The sequence below is a fragment of the Stomoxys calcitrans genome, chromosome 2, assembly GCF_963082655.1.
Source record: "Stomoxys calcitrans chromosome 2, idStoCalc2.1, whole genome shotgun sequence".
Classification (NCBI taxonomy): Eukaryota; Metazoa; Arthropoda; class Insecta; order Diptera; family Muscidae; genus Stomoxys; species Stomoxys calcitrans.
In genome coordinates, this window is record NC_081553.1 from 177,188,676 (window position 1) to 177,213,544 (window position 24,869).

The 24,869-nt window shown below is 43.0% G+C and overlaps 1 protein-coding gene across 11 annotated transcripts in view; it reads right to left on the reverse strand.

Annotated features, from left to right (window-relative positions):
* LOC106081495 (dystrophin, isoforms A/C/F/G/H) overlaps positions 1-24,869 on the reverse strand; it is a 1,057,252-nt gene that overhangs the window by 890,970 nt on the left and 141,413 nt on the right. For all 11 annotated transcript variants that reach the window (XM_059362799.1, XM_059362798.1, XM_059362797.1 and 8 more), the window contains one exon: positions 31-3,690. In XM_059362799.1, coding sequence (XP_059218782.1) covers positions 31-3,690 — 3,660 coding nt within the window. The remainder of the gene's footprint in view (positions 1-30; positions 3,691-24,869) is intronic.

Below are 24,869 nucleotides of genomic sequence, written 5' to 3' on the forward strand. Positions count from 1 at the left end.
TGCTGAAAATCTAGTGATTGGCATACTTACGTCTAATTCTTCAATGATTTCCTCGGCATCGGCATTCTCTGGCGTTGAGCGCGTCTTATTCTCCAGACGATCCAGATAGCCCGACTCAGAAACCATGAATTTTTTGAATTCGCCTAGCTGCGTAGAGATATGCTCCAGCAGACCACATTTGGTGTAGACCAGTGTGGTAACCTCCGTCCAGCGGGCATTGAGGCGTGTAAACTTTTTGGCCAGCAAATTGTATTTCTCATCGACATTATCCACACCCTTGGACTTGAGTTCGTCAATTTGTACCAGACAATCGCCCCCCATTTCATTGAGCTCACGGAAATTCACCGTCTCCTTTTCGCAGGTCTCCTTGAGAGCCTGGAATTTCGATTTGAGGTGGAAGAGCTCATTGGAATTTAGAATCTGGGCTATAGGAGTCTTGGGGGTGTTGGAAGCCAAGTCGTTTAGCCATTTTTCGGTGCTATTGAGACGCTCGAATAGCTTCTCACTTTGTTTCTCTATGTCCAGGGTCTTTTGCAAATTCTCCTTGTAGATGTTTTGTATACTGCCAAAGAATTCGTTGAGTTTTCTGATTTGTGTTACCAAATTCTGGCGGTGCTTGGGCTGGGCATCCTTGATGATGATCTCACTGAAATTGCGGGCGCTTATCACATCGATTTCCAGTTTTCGCAGTTTCATGGAGCTTTGAGCCTCAGTAACCGGTTTGGAGTCATCTTCCTCGCGCAGACTGGCTTCCAGCTTTCTCAGAGCTGCCATAATGGTGTTGTACTCGGCATTGAAATGATTTAGATTCTCTATGGCTGTGGTCTGTTTTATAATTCTCTCGCTGATCTGCTCCTGGCATTTGAGCCATTTCTCTTGGCACTCTGAGGAAAGAGAGTCGGGTCTACGCTGTTTAATCATCTCATAATCACCCACTAAAGTCTCCAGATCACCTTGGAGGCGATTGAGTTGCTGAAGTCTTGCCTCCATGGGTTCCAAGGCATCAACGATAACTTGTATGGTGGGGACTTTCTTAAAGAAATTCTGTAGATTTTGAAATTTCTGATGCACCTCATCCACACCACCTTTCTCATGGATCAAAGTCATTATGGCCTTTTTCATGTCATTCCAGGAATCATGGAATATATTAAAGTCCTCCTTCCACTCCCTTAAGTCCTCGGGCAAGGTGGCCGTAGCTTCTTTGGCCTGCTGAATCTCCGTGGAAAGTGATTCCATGTGACTCAGACGCTGTTGCAGATCTGCCTTGGAGGCACTTTGCGAGTGTTGTTTATACCAATCGCGGGAGTCTGCCAAAACCAATTTGAAGCCGGTCAAATTGTTGTAGAACTTTTCCTTTTCCATCAACTCGGAGCAAGCACGACTTTGCGCCTCCAGCGCCTGCCTGAGTTCCTGGTATTTTTGTTCTATTTGCTTTATTTGTGAAGCCTCCATGATCAAGTTGCGACTAACATCCTCCTTCTCGCACAGCTCATAGAGATCCCTCAGCTCAGGGGAGTTGTCGATGCGCGAACTCACCTCCTTTTCCAGTTTCTCAAGCACCTCGAACTGGTTGCGCAGACTACGTCTCTGCACCTGTTGCATTTGATCTTCACAGTCATCGATGAAGCCAAAGGCCTCGAGGATCTTGCCCTCCAGCAAGTAGAAATTATCGGTGTTACGCAACTTGCGTTTCTTGCAGGCCAAAGGCGATCCTTCTCGGCCCAGTACCAGGTCCTCTGTCTGGTTATCTTCTCCCTCCTCCTCACCAAAACGTATAATCAACTGGAAATCTGTCCAATGATCTGGTTTCACCACCTTGGAATCATCATAGGAAGCACGATCCCGGCCAAACTTAAAGCCCTTCTGTTCTATGCGCTCCGTTTGTACTTCCACAATTTGCTTCAGGGCATCCAGGCGATCTTCGAAATTCTCCAATTGCACCAAAACCTGTTCGCCTTTGACATCGCCCTCCTGCAAGGTGGCCGCCACCATTTGCCTCAAATCGATGAGGTAACGCTCCAACTCCAATAGATCCTTGGCGCAGTAGTTCAAGTCGTTCATACGCTTGGTAATGCTGCCCAAATCACAGACATCTTTGCTCTCCATGTGTTTCAGATCCTGCTCCCTGGTATCCAGCCAACGAGATATACATTTGTACTGTTGCAATTTCTCCTGGCGCAAATCACACCACTTGACCACATGGGACCAACGTTCTCCCAATGCGGACAGCTTGTCCTCCAGATCATTAAAATTACCCGATTCATCGTTGACAATAACCACCATGTTACTCAGGCTGTCCACCAAATCCTGTTGGTGTTTGAGGTCTTCTTTAAGTACGGCCGCCTCTCTCAACTGGCTCTCAGCCTCTTTGACGGAGGGCCCTATGTCTGACATCAGCGAGATACGATCCTCAATGTTGGTGAGAAAATTTTTAAGCTTTTCGATTTGTTGTGTCTGGAACTCGGCCAAACGCATGAGGATCTTAGTTTGCACATCCAAAGCTTTCAGCCGCAAAGTTTCCCAACGCTCATTCAGCAGCACCATCTGCTGGCGTATCTCATTTTGATCTTCCACAGTAAGACCGGCAGATTTTTGAGACTCGTTTATCAAATTTGAACCTTCCTCCAAAGCCTCACCCACATACTGCTGATGTTCGGTCAGTTTCAACATGAACTGTTCGTTATCATGAAACTGTGCTTTGGCCGTTACAAAATCATTTGGCTCCGGTATTTCCTCCGAGAGGATCTGCTCATCCTCCAGCAGCAGCGTGAGAACAGCCTCCAGAGCTGCCTGATAGGTGGTTATCTCTATGGAGACATTCGTGGCTAAGCTGTGTGGCCTTGACTTGTCGTCTTTGATTAGAAAATTGGCTAAGTTCTTGGGCGGATCCATTTCCAAGTCCATGATGGACTTGAAGGTGTCACTATTGTACTTTGCCGATTTGATGCCCGAATCGGTAGCACTGTTTGCCCTAGACGAGGCATCGGAATGTTCCTCTTCGTTACAATCTAAGGGTATTTCATCTAAATCGGTTATATTTACACTTCGACTGCTATAGGCTACATCAACTTTGTCATCATATAATACTGTTTCAGTTTCCGTTTCCCTCGTTGTCGCAATGGCTTGCGGTTGGCACATTTCCATCTCCACCTCTTCGCCCTCCAGCGTCCTTCTCGTCTCCATGGCATGATACAGACACATGACATACATCTGTATGGACTTATTGTCGGGTTTGTGCGTATGAACATCCTCAGGATCCAGAAGCTTCTCGATTTTGAAATAAGTATAGGCCAAATCAAAAGCCTTCTTCAGCCGGGCCAATGGGTGTTGTGCCAGGGCCTTTGCTAGATCCACATTTTCCAAATGGGCATCGAGTATAATGAGGAAAGCCCTGCCATCCGACCAACTGGTGGAGAAATCATTCAACTTAACCCCCTTGGGTTCGGTGAATTGTCTAGCCCAGTTGAGCAGTGATTTCTCAACGCCATTGCTGGAATGACTCTTGACTAGATTCTGGCCATTAAACTCCAGGGCAATTAGCCATATCAAACCGAGGATTAGTTTTGGATTTCCCTCCACCACATCATCACTGGATATATTGACCAACTTGACGCCATGCTCTTGAATAACCTGCAGTACTTTGTTGAGATTGTTTATGTGATGCACACGCATTCGTCCTTTTTCGGGTTTCTGTAAAAGAAAGAGAGAGATAGTGTGTGAAGGTTAGGTAAGGTTAGGTTGAAAAGAGGGTGCAGATACACCTAAGCCAATAATCGGCTTGTTGTGCGCTCTAAATACAAAAAAAGTAACCTCGAAAAAGAAAATCTAAATTAGGAAGGTTAAAGAAAGAACATAAAAATTAGTTATGTTAATGTCCATGTCATTTTGCTGTAATGTGAGTTGTCTTAGTACAAAGTGTCCTCATGTCATTATTGTCATTGCTTCAGCAGTAAAAAGGTCACAAAAATAGACACATAAAGAAAAACCTTTGTGCATTACTATAACCCAGTTAAACAAGTGACATACAGTTTAACTTGGTTGAAAAGATTTTTAGGCAAATTTTAGGGTTTAAGAAGATTAGACGATTGTTTGAAACCGTGTCGTTTCTAATTTGGTTGAGCTCTCTCACAATTCCCAGGAAAAGTATGGGGCTAATATTGGAGTGACAGTCATTTTAGAAGAACCTACTGAAGGACTCAAAAACGACTGAACCGATATTCATGAAATTTTCACAGATGGTAGAGTTTGAGCCCCGATTTTCAAAAACGCCACATCTCAGAGATCGATGCACCGATTTAAGCGAAATTTTGTATGCCACCTTATGGTACACCAAAAACACGAAATTGATAGAAAAATTTTGAGGTCACTTAACCTCGGGGGACGTCCCATTCCAAAACCCACACGAACGGACGTGTTTACCGATTGGGACAATATGGGTATCAAATGAAAGGTGTCAAAGAGTAGAGTACGAACTTGGTATACAAACTTCACCCTAAATGTTCGGAGGGTTCTCCACCCCCAAAATCGCCCCAACAGGATTCTTTCACCACCTTGGGCAATATGACTATCAAATAAAGGATATTAAAGAGTAGAGTAAGAAAATGGGGTGCAAATTTTACCCAAAGTATTCAGGGGGTACCTCGCCCCATAAAACCCCCAACAGGACACGTTCACCGCTTTGTGCAATATGGGTATCAAATGAAAGGTATTTGAAAGTAGAGCGCAAATCTGACATAAATATTTATTAGTTGGAGTCTGAGGGGCCTCCACATCCCCCAAAACACCTCAATAGGACATATTAACCGATTGGGACAATATCGATAGCAAACGAAAGGTATTTAAAATCGGGAAGATAGGTTTGTATGAGAGCTGTATCAAGCTATTGATCCATTCAGAAGGAAGCCTTGAGGAACTTCAAACCATTTATGTCACCCGGACCTGATGGAATATTTCCGGCATTACTACTGAAGAAGGCCGACTATCTGGCAACTATTTCCACAGCTTGGCCAGGACTTGCATATACTCCGAAATACTGGCAGGCGGCAATGGTGGTATTTATACCCAAGCCCGGCAAGGCATGTTAGCGACACCAAAGACCTACAGACCTTTAAGTCTTACGTCCTTTCTACTCAAAACCATGGAACGTATTGTGGACACCATGATAAAAAGTAGGACATCCAGGCTTGGACTGCCCTGCACGAGGTTGTGCATAAAATAGAAGAATGTTTTCACGCCAAAACGTACACCCTGGCGGTATGCAATGACATCGAGGGGGCTTTTTACAATGTTCGGACCGACACACTGATCCAATCCTTAGTACCAGTACCGGCTAGACCCGGTCCTTAGAGACTGGATAAATCATATGCTAAGGAACAGGTGGATAAATTATGTGTCCTATGGTGTACATTTAAGGGAAAAAGTGGCACAAGGCACGCCACGGGGTGGGGCCATTTTATCGCCACTCCTATGGGTGACCACCATAAATGACCTATTGCGGATGCTGACTGAGGAGGGATTTGAACGCGTCTGCTATGCAGACAAGTTAATAATACTTCTAAGAGGTAAGGATGGGCGCCCCGGTAGCCGAGTTGGTAGCATGCTTGGATTACCAGTGCAGGAGTCATGAAATCGATTCCCGCCGGAAGCCTTGGTCTGTCGCTACTATGGTATCACAATGGATTTAAAATTGTCTCAGTGACTTTTTAATGGACTGCCACTCTTACCTAATCTAACCTAAGGGGTAAGTATCCGAACCAGCTATGCAGAAGGGCCGAAAGGGTTTTATATATGGCATATGACTGGGCTAGACCCAGAGGTCTCAATGTTAGCCCAGAGAAGACTAAAATATGCCTGTTCACGAAGAAGACGAAGGTGGGCCAATTTAACGCACAACGTTTCTTCAATAGGACAATTTCGATACCTGACAAGGTCAAATACTTAGATGTGATCTTGGGCAGGAAACTTAATTGGAAGTGTCACATTCAGCAGCGTACTGAGAAGGTTCAAAGATGTTGGGCACTATGTGGACGGGCCGAAGGCTCGAAATGGGGCCTGAACCTGAGGATAGTCCACTGGCTCTACAGGAGCATGCTTAGACCAATACAGCTATGGACTGCTGGAGGCGCAGAGGTTAGCATGTCCGCCTTTGAAGCTGAACGCCTGGGTTCGAATACTGGCGAGAACATCAGAAAAAATTTTCAACGGTGGTTTTCCCCTCCTAATGCTGGCCACATTTGTGAGGTACTATGTCATGTAAAACTTCTCTCCAAAAGAAGTGTCGCACTGCGGCACACCGTTTGGACTCGGCTATAAAACGAGGCCCTTATCATAGAGCTTAAACTTGAATCCGACTGCACTTAGTGATATGTGAGAAGTTTGCCCCTGTTCCTTAGTGGAATGTTCATGGGCAAAATTTGCATTTGCATTTGTTATGGACTGCTATGGATAAAAACTGCAACATAAGGACCATACAATAGGTTCAGAGAACATGTTATCTTGGCATAGGCGGAGCGATGAGAACCATGCCCACAAAGTAACTGGAGACTATTCTCGATATCCGACCCCTTTGACATACAAATTAAATGTGAGACAGCCACTACGTCTATGAGACTTAAGGCGATGGGAGAATGGATTGAGGATGGAAGCAGATCATACCATTGTGGTATAATCAAGGCGATGATAGGAAACTTTGAATAAAGGGAAGAGGTTTCCGATTGGATACATGAGATGAACATTGAGGTTGAGTGCGAGGCACTGCTGCCATCGGCAAAGTCTTGGATTTACGGAAGCCTAGTATTGCCCTCTGGAAGATCATGTTACACGGATGGATCAAAGCTAGAGGACAGAGTGGGCCTGGAGGTTTACATTGAGAACCCAGGGATTGAGATCTGTTTTAGACTGCCTGCCCATGATACAGTCCTACAGGCGGAGATTCGGGCGATCACTGAATGCATGAAGTGGTGTGGTGCTACCGCGAGAACGCCGAATGTCAACATCTTAACGAACAGTAAAATTGCCACAAGGGCAATAACAATCAGGACGATAAGGTCACGAGCAGTCTTGCAGTGTTAGTAGGAGATTAAGACCTTTTTTGACGATGGCAATATCCGCATCGTTTGGGCGCCCGGTCATAACGGAGAAAGGGGGAATAAAAGGGCAGATGATTTGGTGGTGAAGGCCAGAGGACTGCCGTCAATAAACTTGGTTAACTCCAAGCCTTTCGGATCGACGCAGTCCGAGTTAAGGCCGTGGGCGACGAATGCCCATGCAACACTGTGAAACTGCGAAACGGTCGGTAGGACAGCGAAAATCCTATGGGTGGATCCAGATCGTGAGATACTGAAAGGAAGTAAGAAGGAGGTCAGTATAGCTATTGGTATCATGGCGGGACACATAGGACTCACTTATGTAAAATCGGTGCGGTAAGTGATAGCATGTGTAGGGCATGCGTGGAAGTAATGACACGTTGGAGCATTTCCTTTGTCATTACCCGGCTTTTGCATCTAACATGTACCGGACCTTAGATGGGCACACTATGCCAGACATGAACCAACTTAGGGGAGTGGCTTGGAAAACAATTAAGGATTTTGTAAGTAGTACGGATTTTTATACCCTCCACCATAAGATGGGGGGTATACTAATTTCGTCATTCTGTTTGTAACTACTCGAAATATTCGTCTGAGACCCCATAAAGTATATATATTCTTGATCGTCGCGACATTTTATGTCGATCTAGCCATGTCCGTCCGTCCGTCCGTCCGTCCGTCTGTCTGTCGAAAGCACGCTAACTTCCGAAGGAGTAAAGCTAGCCGCTTGAAATTTTGCACAAATACTTCTTATTAGTGTAGGTCGGTTGGTTTTGTAAATGGGCCATATCGGTCCATGTTTTGATATAGCTGCCATATAAACCAATCTTGGGTCTTGACTTCTTGAGCCTCTAGAGTGCGCAATTCTTATCCGATTGGAATGAAATTTTGCACGACGTGTTTTGCTATGATGTCCAACAACTGTACCAAGTATGGTTCAAATCGGTCCATAACCTGATATAGCTGCCATATAAACCGATCTTGGGTCTTGACTTCTTGAGCCTCTAGAGTGCGCAATTCTTACCCGATCAGAATGAAATTTCGCACGACGTGTTTTGTTATGATACCCAACAAGTGTGCCAAGTATGGTTTAAATCGGTCCATAACCTGATATAGCTGCCATATAAACCGATCTTGGGTCTTGACTTCTTGAGCCTCTAGAGGGCACAGTTCTTATCCAATTTAAATGAATTTTTGCACAAAGTATTTGGTTATGATATCCAACAAATGTACCAAGTATGGTTGAAATCGGTTCATAACCTGATATAGCTGTCATATAAACAGATCTGGGGATTTGACTTCTTGAGCTTCTAGAGGGCGCAATTCCTATCCGATTTGGCTGAAATTTTGCATGACGTATTTTATTTTTACTTTCAACAACTGTGTCAAATAAGGTTCAAATCGGTTCATAACCTGATATAGCTGCCATATAAACCGATCTGGGATCTTGACTTCTTGACCCCTAGAGTTCGCAATTATTGTCCGATATGCCTGAAATTTTGTACGACGGATTCTCTCATGACCATCAACAAACGTGTTTATTATGGTCTGAATCGGTCTATAGCCCGATACAGATCCCATATAAAACGTTCTCTCTATTTTACTTCGTGTGCCCCAATGGGCGCAATTCTTATACGAATTGGCTGAAATTTTACACAGGTCTCCAACATATAATTTAATTGTGGTCCGAACCGGACCATATCTTGATATCGTTTTAATAGCAGAGCAACTCTTTTCTTATATCCTTTTTTGCCTAAGAAGAGATGCCGGAAAAAGGACTCGACAAATGCGATCCATGGTGGAGGGTATATAAGATTCGGCCCGGCCGAACTTAGCACGCTTTTACTTGTTTAACATAGATTTTCTTTTTCGAGGTTACTTTTTATACCCTCCACCATAGGATAATTTCGTCATTCTGTTTGTAACTACTCGTAATATTCGTCTGAGACCCCATAAAGTATATATATTCTTGATCGTCGCGACATTTTATGTCGATCTAGCCATTTCCGTCCGTCTGTCCATCCGTCCGTCCGTCTGTCCGTCCGTCCGTCCGTCTGTCCGTCCGTCCGTCTGTCTGTCGAAAGCACGCTAATTTCCGAAGGAGTAAAGCTAGCCGCTTAAAATTTTACACAAATACTTCTTATAAGTGTAGGTCGGTTGGTATTGTAAATGGGCCATATCGGTCCATGTTTTGATATAGCTGCCATATAAACCGATCTTGGGTCTTGACTTCTTGAGCCTCTAGAGGGCGCAATTCTTATTCGATTGGAATAATAATTTAATAATTTTGCACGACGTGTTTTGTTATAATTTACAACGACTGTGCCAAGTATGGTTTAAATCGGTTAATAATCTGGTATAGCTGTCATATAAACCGATCTTGGATCTTGACTTTTTGAGCTTCTAGAGGGCGCAATTCTTATCCGATTTGAATGAAATTTTGCACGACGTGTTTTGGTATTACTTTCAACAACTGTGCTGAGTATGATTCAAATCGGTTCATAACCTGATATAGCTGCCATATAAACCGATCTGGGATCTTGACTTCTTGAACCTCTAGAGGGCGCAATTCTCATCCGATTTGGCTGAAATTTTGTACAACGGCTTCTCTCATGACCTTCAATATACGTGTCTTATGTGGTCTGAATCGATCAATAGCTTGATACAGCTCCCATATAAACCTATCTCCCGACTTTGCTTCTTGAGCCCCTGCAAGGCGCAATTCTTATCCCAATGAACTGACGCAAATTACGCAATGACTTCTACAATGTTCAGCATTCAATTACCGTCCGAATCGGACTATAACTTGGTATAGCTCCAATAGCATAACAGTTCTTATTCAATATTCTATGTTTGTCTCAAAAGAGATACCGCGCAAAGAACTCGACAAATGCGATCTATGGTGGAGGGTATATAAGATTCGGCCCGGCCGAACTTAGCACGCTCTTACTTGTTTTCTATAACGAGCGCACAACAAGCCTATTGCTGACTAAGGTGTATGTCCATAGTGGCAAGGGGGCGGATTAATATCTGCACCCTCTTTTCAACCTAACTTTATCTAACCTAAATCGTTCAATTTAGCTTATTGTTATGTAAAAAGCGCTTAATGTAGAAGAGTTCTAAAAGCATTTTTTTCTAATTTAGTTGCATCTGAGAAAAGTGCAACATGTTCTACTCCTTTTCATGTTGTCCACTCTGCTTTCTATGGTTTTGGGTAAAAAGAACGTAAGGCTCATGGGTCTTTACTCATTTGGTGAAGCAAAACATGCCGGGGTTGGTTATGAATACTGCCTTGCCATCTGTCCGGCCTTCGGAGTATATGTATTGTAGTTACACGGCCCTATGTTGAAATAGCCGTAAAATAGGGCATAAGATAGTCCACCTAGTAAGTAAGCAAGGAATAGCTTCCCAAAATCTCAAAGTAAATCCTGTACTCCTTTTGATAAATAAGTCATACAAAAGTATAATTTGACTGGACCAAATTTCATATTTTTTTTCTTGTTACTCTCTGCCATTTCGCATATTGCAGTTTAAACGATGTACTACAAAGAGCCAAATATTTTTCTTTTTTTTAATCTTAAATCTCATTTTTGCTGCATTTTCTGTGAGGCTTATTGCCACTAATTACAACTAAAGTACGAAAGTCGTACAGAAAAGAATTCTTTTCAACATTTCGAGCATTTGATGCTGCTAGACTTCGCTTGGTAATCTACGTCAAATGTTGTTTTTATGAAGCCATATGTATGTGTAGATCTCATAAACTCACCCTAGGATGTTCGTTCAGAACGAATAACAACTGCGGACTTTTAAGGCCATACTTATGAATAAAGAGCTGCACAAGCCGATTTGAATGAATGATGATTTGTGTGACGCCAAGACAATGTCATCATAGGTTATGATGGGTCGCCCCGGTAGCCGTATTGGTAGCGTGCTCGAATTACCAGTGCGGTGGTTTTGGGTTCGATTCCGACCACATGCCTGGTATGTTGCTGTTGTGAAATGGCTACGCGGTGGTAATTTCAGGGCAGAAACAGGCGAATACCACTGCATATGATGCCCAAAAGTACAGTGACATGTGGTGAATGAACATAAAACAATTTTTACAAAAAAATGTAGGAAGCAAAAGTCTAAACACCCACAACACATCCATAACACAAATCCAGCACGGCTTTGTCAAATTGATCCCATTGGTGAAGCAACACACAAATGTTATCAAAATTAAAAACCAGCTTTTGTGAACAAAACGTTCGAAACTCTCCACAGACGTTAATATTCTGACAACGTCTAGTACACGATTGATTTAAAGATTGCAAAGAGTTTTTGGGTGCTGCTGAAATTCGAAGCTGTGTTACATAAATTACATGATGGTGTGTTTACAAATGCCTTACCACAATGCCCCACAGTCGCCTATGTATATACAGGGTAGCTGACACGAAGTGTGTTCACACTGGTGTATGTGTCAAAATAGAAAAGACTGCTACATGACACTTGTTTAGTTGACAGCTCACTATATTATTTACAAGCCACCAAAAGCATTTTCTTCTGAGCTTATTTAGAAAGAAAGTTATTAACGATGGACTTAAAGAGTGATTGTTTTATATACACAACCGGCTATGGTAGGCGAACTCAAACACCTCAAAGAGAACAAAGTGATTGTGAATTGCAACATATCGTTATAAAGATACTGGTAGCAGTACCTAATGCTACAAAAACACCTAAAATTGTTCGGCGAGTGAAGACTCAAATTCAACCAAATTCACGCCGTAATAGCAATCACACCCTAGCCAACACGGGATAACTGTGAGCAAAACACGGGTTGGAACATTGAGCTCCGACTTGTGGGGTGGTGTGGCGGAAAGCTACCGGGCTCGTGCACAGGTTGCGGATAGTGGAAAGTTTCGTATATATGCGGAGTAGCTGCAAAAGTGGCACCCGGGGATCAGAGACTTCCAGAGCAGAGTCTCAGTGAGGGTTAGGTGACACTGACTCTTACTAAAGTTCTGAGTGTCATTGATACTCAAGGAGAGTTATTGGGGCCTTCAAATAACTAATGACCAACATCAGCGTCTGTTAGGGGCTGCTGCAGGCGAGCTCAGATCTTGGAGCAAACGGCTTGCGACATCGAGAGATGTATGTGCGATCCCGCATAACCTTGCGGTTGGGACGATGGACCAGTAACCCGCCCCCGGAAAATTCTAAGGATTACTCGGAGAAACAAAAGAATAGTAACATTTAAAAGCGTGCTAAGTTAGGCCAGGCCGAATCTTGGGAATCCACCACCATGGATTCTGCTAAAAATTCATACAAAATTAATTTAGTTGAAAGACATAATTCTATTCTACACACCAAACTGCTGTCAAACCTCAAACAAATCGAGATACCGGTTTATATGGGAGCTACAGAAGGTTATAGACTGATTTGGAACGTAACTGGTACCATCGTTGGAAGTCATAACAGAACACTACATGCAAAATTTCAGCCAAATCGGACAAAAATTGCGGTTTGTAAGGGCTCAAGAAGTCAAATCGGAAGATCGGTTTATATGGGAGCTGTATCAGGTTATAGGCCGATTTGGACCGTTTTTGGCACAGTTGTTGGAAATCATAACAGACCGGGCTATATCGGCTCAGAACGTCGAGACGATCACGAATATTTATTCTTTATAGGGTCTTAGACGAATATTTCGCGGTGTTATAAACAGAATGACTAGATTATGATGGTGGGTATTAAAACGGAGTTGACGACCCACGAAAATACAAAAAGGACCATGATCTGTGGCTCTGTACCTGAAATGTCCAAACTTTTTACAGAAAAGGTGCAGTATACGTACTAGTGGATATATTGGTGAATTACAAGTCAGATATGAGCGCCTTACAGAAAGTACGATGGACCGGGAATGGCGTAACAACAACACTAAACGGTGACGAACTATGCCATAGTTGCCATGACACGAGGCACGAATTTGGCTTTGTATTTGTGGTTAGTTGGAGACTGAAATTAACCTTATCTCAAGCTATACTCTGGTGGATGAGAGGCTAGCCACAATCCGCATAGAAATCAAATTTTTGAACGTCAGCCTTATTGGGGCCCCTATGGAAGACAAGAACGAGTAGACTAAGGCTATTTTTACGAGTGCCTAGGTGGAGAATACGACCGTACATGGTATTAAAATCATTTTGGAAGATTTAATGGCGAACATAGAGAGGGAAAATATCTTTGGTTCAACAATCGGAAAATTTAGCCTCCACAAGCTAACATCCGATAATGGGTTGATTTCGACGCGGAAAAACGTGGTACTTAGCAGCCCCAGATTTAAACATAAAACTAGTAAGGAAAGTCACAAGTCGGGAGGAGCCGACTAAATAATACCCTACACCAACGAGTCTACGTACTACTTTTAGTACATAGAACCTAGACAGAAATCTAGTCAGACTTAAATTTTGCATAGCTATTGAAATATTGAATTGAACCATGTAAAATTTGTTAACGATTGGATATAAATGGTAGCTACTGCATCTTTAAAGGCAATATCGGATGAAATATATATGTGGGAGCTATATCTAAATCTCGCCCAAATTACACGGAATTTTGCTCTCATACTTCGACGTTAAGTAAAAATCAGACCAAAATTGTGGCTTCTACAGTCTTAAAAGCCTATATCGGATGAAAGATATAAATGGGTAACAATGGTATAACTGCGCAGTGACAATCCAATCCTTATCATGGAAAATGCCGCCAAATCCATACTTAAGTACCAGAAGCCTCTTCCAAGAAACCCATGTTACGTCGCGCAGTCTCGAAATGTTACTGAAGCTAAGAATGTGGCATACAGACCAACCCTGCAATAAGTAGCAACGCGCCATATAACGGAGAAAAGACAATTCCGCAGAAAAAAAATAAATGGAAAGTCGTATGTGTGAGCGAATTGAGTTGTATAGGAGTCACAATGAAGTTAGGAACTTTTACAAAAGCAACAAACGTCGAACCGATGGCTCTGATGCAGGCACATCCTCCTAAAGAGACAAAGAAGTATATCTTGTAACTGATACAGATAGTGTGTGTGAGATATGGAAAGAACGTTTATCGCAGCTGCTAGTGTCCGACGATGACGGCGAAGAGGATACCGCAGAACATATCTATAATGACGGTATAAAATGTTTACCTCCTAGTCAGAATGAGCTCCAAGTAGCAACCAACCGCTGAACTATTTAAACCGCAGGCGTCAGTTCGTCTGCGCGATCTGGCTAGAAAAACGCCTATCTGATGATTGGAACCTCAACAAACTATGGTCAGCACACAAACAGAAGACAAGACAGAATGTGGCAACAGCAGAGGAATAAGTCTCCTATCATCGCATACAAGATACAACTCGTTTTTTGACAGACTCCGAGTAATAGGCATGGCAAATTTATATTACTTCCACACATTTTTATACCCACCATCGAAGGATGGTGGTATATTCATTTTGTATTCATCCATTTCCGACCTTATAAAGTATATATATTCTTGATCGTCGTAAAAATCTAAGACGATCAAGTCATGTCCGTCTGTCTGTCTGTTGATATCACGCTGCCGTCTTTAAAAATAGAAATATTGAGCTGAAACTTTGCACAGATTCTTTGTTTGTCCATAAGCAGGTTAAGTTCGAAGATGGGCTATATCGGACTATATCTAGATACAGTCCCCATATGGACCGATCCGCCGATTTAAGGTCTAAGGCCCATAAAAGGCACATTTATTATCCGATTTTGGCAAAATTTGGGACAGTGGCTTGTGTTAGGCCCTTCGACATCCGCCTTCAATTTGGCCCAGATCGGTCTAGATTTGGATATAGCTCACATATAGACCTATCTTTCGATTTAAGGTTTTGCGCCCACAAAAGGCGCATTTATTGTCCGATTTTGCCAAATTTTGGGACAGTGAGTTGTGTTAGGCCCTTCGACATCCTTCTTCAATTTGGCCCAGATTGGTTCAGATTTGAATATAGCTGCCATATAGACCCATCTTCCGATTTAAGGTTTTGGGCCCATAAAAACGCATTTATTGTCCGATTTCTCCGCAATTTGAGACAGTGAGTTGTGTTAGGCTCTTTGACATATTTTTGCAATTTGACCCAGATCAGTTCAGATTTGGATATAGCTGCCATATAGACCGAACTCTCGATTTATGGTTTTGGACCCATAAAAGGCACTTTTATTTTTCGATGTCGCCAAAATTTGGGGCAGTGAGTTGTGTTAGGGCCTTTGACAGCCCTCTTCATTTTGGCCCAAGTTGGTCCAGATTTGGATATAGCAGCCATATAGACCGATCTCTCGATTTAAAGTCTTGGCCCGTAAAATTCGCATAAATTATGCATTTTTCACCAAATTATGACGGAAGGTGGTTTTGCATATATAGCCAAGGTGGTGTGTATCCAAAGTTCGGCCGGCCGAACTTAACGCCTTTTTACTTGTTGTCAATAAAAATATGTTTATGCAAAAGGTAAGTAGTTGTTTGAATTGGTTACACTTCGTGTCAGCTATCCTGTACATAAATTAAACATGCCTCATAAGGGCCTGCCTATTTCACTTACCCAGCCCGTCATCCTCATCAGCTTGTCTAACTTTTCATGATACAGTTTGTTAGAAACGGATGAATGGATTGTTGATGGCACTCGTGAGTGCAACAGTGAGATCTACTGCTACTGTGTACTGTGGCCATTATGATAAGCATCATCATAATTGAGAAACACGAAAAACAAAGTCAAGGTCATTTGTGTGACCATGTTACCATAAGGCCCAAGGAACATATAATAAAACGGAAGAGGTGGAAGGCTGGTAGTTGTTTTTAAACACTATTATTAGTGTGGTTTCTTTATGCGGTCATAGTTCTTCGCAAAAGTACTTACATCCGCTATTTTACTGCACAGAAGTTAAGATGTATTCGTGTGCTTTCGCTCTCTGTCTATGTACATCATACCAAATTCTATTTAAATTTCAAGGACACCGTTCGTGCATATGCCACGTAAAGTGTTCATCAGCATCCCTGCTCATTGTAACACAGTCAACGTCATCCTCAGTGAAAATGAGTGTGTGTGTGTGTGTTTATACGAGTACCATGTGCGAATAAGCTTGACGCCATGATTATTTATAAGCTTTTTAGAAAGTTTGCAACAACTACTGTTTAGGTTTTTTTTATGTTTTAACCTTTATCCTTTTAGAAATCTTAACCGGCTTTTCTGATGAATGAAAATTTATGCCTTATATGACTTTTCTACGCAAGAACTATTTTATACTATAAATGAATCAAGGAAGATGCTCAGTCAACTCTCAGCGATGACATTTCTAAGATGTCTTCAGATGTTTTATAAAATTTTTATAGCATGCTTTTAGGATAATGATTTGAATAAGAAAAGTGTATTGAATTGTGTAAAATTTTATATTTTAAATATTGTGGTGTTTTATGTAAGAACATTCATTAAATTATATATGTAGTACAAAACATGGTATACAGGGGGCACGCACGTCACACCGTCATTATTATACACTATACCACTTCTGTAGTGCAGGGTATTATAACTTAAGAAGTAAGAGAGCTAGACCCAGTGATAAGCATACGGAGGCTCAGACTTATTTTCTAATTCGATTTAGCCATGTCCGTCGGTCTGGGGGTCTGTCTGTCCATGTTAATTTGTGTACAAAGTACAGGTCGCAATTTTCATCCGATCATCTTCAAATTTGGCACGGGCATCTTTTTTTCGCGTCACCAACACGCAGGGGATGTTGTTGTGTTCTATCTTTCGTCTGCTTGATTCTGTTGAGTGTCAAGACCCAGGAACTCTGCGACTAAGATGGGATGCGTCCACAGGGATCTGGGTCTGAGTCGAGTGGGTCTGGCCGGGCAGTTAAACAGGTGACGTGTATCGTGCGGTCCCTGGTTAAAATCGGGACATATATCCTGCACGTCGGCATCAATGGCTCTTTAGGAGTTGAGGGGGCTGCATCTGCCGGAACGTAATTGAGGCAGAACTACTCTGGTTTTCCGGGGGAGGTCAATTTCTTCGGTGGGAGGCGGTCTTTCTCCAAAGACTACATTCACCCAGTAGCCATTTACCGCATCTGCTACTGTGTCTTCATGAATGTTGTTTAGACCTGCTTGATATGCCGCTTGATCTGGAGGTTCTCTCTTGTAGCGCTGAACCTTAAGGTCTAGATCATGTAGATGTACCTTAAGGCTTCTGGGCGGTGGATATCTATCCACAAGATAATGATTTGGATGGTTTCTGCGATAACAGCCAAAAGGTATTGCTTAGACAGCATGTAGTTATGTCCTCGCACTGGTAGGATCTTTGTCTCCTGATGGAGGTGGTCTACATGAGAACTGAGGAGACAGCCCGTCGCAGTTCGGAGGGCGCCATTCTGACAGACCCAAACATTATTCCACTGCGTGTCACAAAGTTGACGAGACCACTGCACAACTTACCACAACCGGCCAATTGCTTTGTACGTGGTCAACAAGGTTTCCTTTTCTGCACCCCAAGTGCTGCCAGCAAGTGACTTGCGGACCTTGTTTCTACTTTTGACTTTATCGCAAATTGCTGCGGCATGTGAAGAGAATGTGCAAGAGCTGTCAAATGTGACGCCAAATATATTGGGACACTTGATGGTCGGAATCATTTTTCCATCGACCATCACAGTCAGCTCAGTATTCACCTCACGCGTTTTTGTATTGAACAATGTGGCTGAAGATTTCAGATTTCTTGCAGCGAAATATGAGGCTAGTTCGTTGAGGTAAACGTTTAACCTATAGCAGATGTCATCAATGGGTGGGGGGCGGGGCCTGATTTCATGATCGTACAATCGTCCGCATATAATACGATCTCCATGCCGTCTGGTGGGGGTGGAATGGAGAATAGGTAGAGGTTAAACAGTGCCGGAGATATCACACAACCTTGGGGAACTCCCTCAATTGGTGGGGGGGGGGGGGGGGGAATTGCCTGATGTCATGATCATACAATCGTCCGCATATAATACGATCTCCATGCCGTCTGGTGGGGGTGGAATGGAGAATAGGTAAAGGTTAAACAGTGCGTAAGATATCACACAACCTTGGGGAACTCCCTGTTTCACTCTACGGTGCTTCGACTTCTTATCCCTAAATTCCACAAATGACTGGCGACCACACAGACAATTCGCGACTCACCGTTTCAAGACTGGCTGGGGGGACGTGTTGGCGATGTCCTCGAATAATTTGGCATGGCTGACTGTGTCGAATGCCTTCGATAGGTCCAGTGCCACGAGAACTGTCCTATCATATGGTCTGGGCTGATTGAAGCCACGGCAAATATGTGCGGTGATGGCATGCAAAGCTGTTGTTGTGTTGTGCAGTCTCCGAAATCCATGTTGATGCTCGGCGAATGGAAATTATCCTACGTAATGCCTCAGGCGTCTTTGCCACTGGTGAGAGAAGGAGGAGATCGGTCTGTACTACTCTCCCAAAATCGGGTCTTTTCCAGGCTTCAGTAGCGGGATCACTCTGCCCATTTTCCAGACCTGGGGAACTATAAGAGTGTTCAAAGACAGGATGAGGACAGTAGTAAGCTACTCAACTCCAGGTGAATCCAGATTCTTCAACATCAATGTAGAGATTCCGTCGGAGATGATTCCGTGTAGAGATGATTTGGCGCCACGGATGACATTCGTAACTTCGCCCATGGTAAACTTTGATGGCTGTTCATCGGCTCGGAGACCACGAATACGGCGAATGGTTCTCCTCGCTGTCCTGTCTCTCTTGGGATGTACAATAAATTGACGGTTGAACAAGCTGGCGCATCTCTTTGGATCCGTCACGGTTATTTCGCCAAAAGTAACTGAGGTCCTGTCATCCCGTCTACCGGGGTTCGAGAGTTACTTAACAGTAGACCACAGCTTGCCTACACCGGTACCTAAGTTACATTGCTCCAAGTGTTCCAGCCACAAATTCCGCTTATGTTCGTTGACTACCCTATTTATTTCCAGATTCAGCTCGCCGATCCCGGGGTTAGTGGGGTCCATACCACGAATCCCATCACGCACGTCTGCGAGTACCACTGCTTGCGCCGGGAAATTGGGCCGCACTTGGGGTATTCGACCGGCTGGTATAAAGCGAGCGGCTGCTGCGTTAATGATGTCTCGGAATTTCCTCTTGGCCACTCAGAGGGGGGTGGCAGTTCACTGAAGCGGCGATTGGTATACTCTCTGAGGCCAGCCCAATCGGCCTTCTTATGATTGATAAACGTCCGGCGCTCATCTCGGCAGTACCGGACCTGACTGCTATCCCCATGCACTCCATGTAAGGGGTCACTAGCGCCATGCGCAGGCGAGATAGGTCTATATTGCACGGAATGGTGTATCAAGAAGGCCAATCCCCCACCTCCATTCCTTGAGCGATCCTTACGTTGCACATTGTATCCGTGACAACTGTGCAAGCTGCAGGTGTTGGTCAGCTCTGTCTCCGGGATCGCTGCGACCAATATGCTCTTCCGACTCATGAAGTCCACAATCTCATCGATCTTGCTACGGAGTCCGTTGCAATTTAACTGCAAAAACGATACATTTCCCGGCACTGGCCCGGCAATATTTGGGCTGGGATGCTGCCGTTGCATAAATTGCCGTACAGGAGAGTTCGAGGGGGGTCTCATAGTCCGACGACGAGGACGCAGATGGCGAAGACGAAGACGCTTGTGACCCACTGCTGGCTATGTTCGCACAGCACCTTGCGACATAACCAGTATGACTATACTCCCCTAGTGAAGTGGGGCCAAGATCGGAAATGTACCCACTCCATGCACCGGTTACACCTCACCGTCACCGACAGATGATGGAGGCGGTTCTGGCAAACAGAACAGAACCAGGGTTCGGGATTCTTTTCAATACCGGCACGGACCAGAAGCGTGCGAAGAAGGCACTCCGGGATGTGCCTCTCCCATGACGAAAAAAAGACGAACACGTACACTGAGGCGGCAGCCCTTGCCGATGAGGATTCCATCTGGGCAATCTGGTGCGTACAACCGGTTGCCATCCCCCATGGCATCCCCCCCATCTAAGGGGATGTCACCCATATATGCAGTGCATTGGGATTGGAGAGGGAAAGAGGGAGTAGTGTTTATTGATATTCGTCTTAAATTTCTGAACGTCATTCTCGGTGGGAAAGTTATTAGCAGGAAATCGATTCCATATACGAATGGTTCGGGCGAAAAATGGGCAATCAATTACAAACGGGTGTGAGTTCCTGGCAAGTCTCGTATTTCTGATGAACATCCTAACATCAGAAATAAGGAGACATATATCCCTGGAACACACGCCATGAAAGTAACAATGAAGCAGTACAATGCTACCCACATTCCGACGATGTTCAAGAGATGCAATAGAGTTGGGTACTCTACTGTCGCCAATCAACACCATCTCTCTCCACTAAACCCGGTCAAGCAGCTCCAAGGATGATTTTGGAGCTTTTGCCCATACATGAAAGTTTTATTCCATCCACGAACTGTCTTGCAGTGTGAGAAGGATATCAACGCATTCTCTGTGGAAGATGATGAGACGTTGGAGCATTTCCTATGTCATTGCACGGCTTTCGCGGCATACACCGGTACTTAGGTAGGGACATTGATAGATAAAAGATGTTGCAAAATCATGCACCAACAATGTCATTATCACACACAGACGTTGTCGGAAATATTGTTAACAAGCGTGGATGAATTTGTGAACTCGCGTTGATGTTTCGTGCACCGACCGTTATGTACATCATCCCTACAAAATGTGTAGTTATACCAACCTTAAATATAAATACCTCTAAAAACATTGTATGTACACAGCCGGTTGTGGTGCAATGTGGTAAGACGTTTGTTTACATTCAAGGCGATGGATGGGATACAGGTTCGATACTTAAAGGCAAACAAAAACTTTTTGCAGTCTTAAAAAAAAATGTGCACAAGATGTTGTCAAAATGTGAACAGATGTGGACGTTTCATTTATAGAAACTGTTGTTAGTTTATGAGCATTTGTGGTTGATCTGATAACATCTGTGTGTCGATTCCCTTTTATGAACGAATGTTGTCACTTAGTCAACGCCGTTTAGGTTTTTTATGGGTTAACACAATACGAGACATGAATCAACTTAGGGGAGTGGTATGGAAAACGATTAAGGATTTTGTAAATAGCACGGAATTCCCAACTTAAAATTTTCTTTTTCCAGGTAACATTTTAGTCGTATAATTTTTAGAGCGCATAATTAGCCGATTACTGGCTTAATTGTATGTCCATAGTGGCATGGACGGATTAATATCTGCACCCTCTACTCTGTTCATTCTACCCCACTCGGAAATGGCCAACAAATCCTGAGAGAGAGTCTCATCCATAATGCGCCTCCTGTACTCAATCTCTTAAGGATTAGGCCTATAGTCGAATGAATATGAATGCCAAAGATTACTGTCATCGGAAAATGAGTAGACTGGATTCGAAGTCTGTCCCAATAGATCGGGAAGGGGAAAACACAGAGCCTTGTGACACACTTGCGGTCAATGTATAGGTTTTCGATCATATGATCCTATGATATGTAAAATGCAAATATCAGCTGTGTTTATTTGAGGAATTTTAAACAGAATCCATAGTTAAAATTGGCCGATTTTTGCACATTTTTTTTTTGTTAAAGAAAAAATTTTGTAATTTGATACTCACTGAAAGTTTCGCCAATAATCGGTTTTATCGACATTTGCTACAAAACGCTATTTTCGGTTTATATTTTTTCAAAAAATTTTCTTTGAATTACTCTCCCTTCAAAAATCGCTATTACTGTAGTAGTGTGCGTGTGGGAAGCTAAAAACTTTATTGGAATTCAAATGTCAGTAGCTGATAAAACGGAAAGTGTATTCGCTTTTTTTGTCATATTTCACATGAAAAACTTAATCGAAGTGGAAACTGGTAATCATCAACATGTCATATGCAGATAAGGCCATAGAAGAAAACAAGAAATTTGTTACACTAACAGGTCAGTAGAGTAGAAAATTCAATTTGGTTTGGCACTGAAAAAAAAGGCAATGTCAACAGTAACGAAAGGATGAGGAAACAGAATAGAACGAAAACAGATAAGCACATGAAAGGACCAACTTTGACGTTTGACGATAATTCACGAAAATTTAGGATTGCATTGGCAGGGTGACCAGTGTGCTGGTATTGGTATAACCTTATGAAATATTTATAGCAGAGGGCCGTACATTTTATCGTTAGTAAAGTTGATCGTAATTGTCTTGAATTGTCTTGACATTCCATAAACTGAGTAAAAAAATTAATAAATTAAGACTTAAAGCCCTAACAAAACGACAATAAAATAAAACTGATCACATACAGATGTCTGTATTTTAGAACTTAAATGACTGCTGCTAGTAAAAGCTTAAAAATCCACCTTTTCGTGTATTGAAGAAAAGGTGGATCAAGAAACAATGCGTCACTGTGCGATTACGTTGTCAACGCTATATCGTGCCTAGCGTTCAATCAAAACGGTACGCTATAATTTGTCTGGAGGACAACTTTGATGTTGATGTCGCTTCCCTACATGTGTTACATTCGTGTGACACTAATGTTGATTTAGATGTTTATTCACCTGCTATGCTATGACCTCAAATGGACGTTTGAAAAATTGAAAAAGCCGTAATAAAACCTTCAAAGTGTTCCTTTTTCTGTATTATGTTTTTATACCCACCACCACAAGATGGGGGTATACTAATTATTCCGTTTGTTACACCTCGAAATAATCGTCTTAGACCCCATAAAGTACATCTATTCTCGATCGTCTCGACGTTCTGAGTCGATCTAGCCATGTCCCTCCGTCTGTCGAAATCAGGATAGTGGTCGAACGCGTAAAGCTATCCGCTTGAAATTTTGTACAGATACTTAATATTGATATAGGTCGTTAGGGATTGCAAATGGACCATATCGGTTCAGATTTAGATATAGCTCCCATATTAACCGATTGCCCGATTTGACTTCTTGAGCCTCTGAAAACCTTAATTTTTGTCCGATTAGGCTGAAAAATTACATGTAGTGCTCTGTTATGACTTCGAACAACTGTGCAGGTACGGTCCAAATCGGTCTATAACCTGATATGCAAATTGCAAATTTTGCCCATGAACATTCCACTAAGGAACAGGGGCAAACTTCTCACATATCAATGAGTGCAGTCCGATTCAAGTTCTAAGCTCAATGATAAGGGGCCTTCTTTTTATAGCCGAGTCCGAACGGCGTGCCGCAGTGCGATACCTCTTTCGAGAGAAGTTTTACATGGCATAGTACCTCACAAATTTTGCCAGCATTAGGAGGGGAAAACCACCGTTGAAAAGTTGTTCTGATGGTCTCGCCAGAATTCGAACCCAGGCGTTCAGCGTCATAGGCGGACATGCTAACCTCTGCGCTACGGTGGCCTCCGTCTACCTGATATATCTAGGCCTCCTATAACCTGATATAGCTCCCATATAAACCGATCTTCCGATTACACTTGACATTTTTTGTCCTATTAGGCTGAAAATTTACATGTAGTGTTCTGTTATGACTTCGAACACCTATGCCAAGTACGATTCAAATCGGTCTATAACCTGATATAGCTCCCATATAAACCGATCTACCGATTTGACTTCTTGAGCCCTTACATGCCGCAATTTTTGTCCGATTTGGCTGAAATTTTGCATATACTATTCTGTCATGACTCCAACAACTGTGCCAAGTATGGTCCAAATCGGTCTATAACCTGATATAGCTCCCATATAAACCGGTCTTTCGAACATCCTTATATGGTTGCTAGAAGCTTAAATTTTTGCTGGTTTGACAAAAGTTTGGGACTGTAGAATAAAATCATGCCCATCAACTAAATTTATTTTCAGTAAATTTTTAGCAGAATCCATGGTGTTTAGCACTCTTTTACTTGTTTGATTTTATTTTTTGTATTATAATATTTTACATTATTATTTTTGATTTTGCTTCCGTTTCCGGTAACTTGCATATGAAATTCCTCTACTTTCTGAAATGAATGTATAAGAAATGTCTTCTTCAAACGTTCGGAAATTAGGAATTAGACCATGGTCGAATGAGTACGAATGAAAGAGATTACTGTCATCCGCAAATGAGTAGATCGTATTTGATGTCTGACCCAACAGATCGTTGATGAAAATAAGAAAAAAAGAAGGAGAAAGAGAAAGAACAGAGCCCTGGGGTACACCTGCGGTCAATTTATGCTCATTGGATGAGAACCCATCTATAACGACTCGAATAGTGCGATCTCTGAGAAAGCTCGAAATAAATCGAACGAAGCCATTACCGACACCAAATGCGACAAGCTTTGATAGTAGTGCACCGCACCAGACCTTATCAAATGCCTTGGAGATATCCAGAGCCACAACCTTACTTTCACCAAACTGGTGGATTGAACGACTCCAACGTTCTGACAGAAGTGCCATGAGGTCGCCCGTAGAGCGATTTCTGCGGAACCGATGCTGTTCCCCGCTAAGAAGGTCATTAGACTCTAAATACCTCACATGATGGTGATTAACCATGCTCTCCATGAACTTGGAGAGAGCAGAGCATATCGCAAATGGCCGATAATTCGAATAGTGCGATCTCTGAGAAAGCTCGAAATAAATCGAACGATGCCATTACCGACACCAAATGCGACAAGCTTTGATAGTAGTGCACCGTGACAGACCCTACCAAATGCTTTGGAGATATCCAGATCCACAACCTTACTCTCACCAAACTGGTGGATTGAGAGACTCCAACG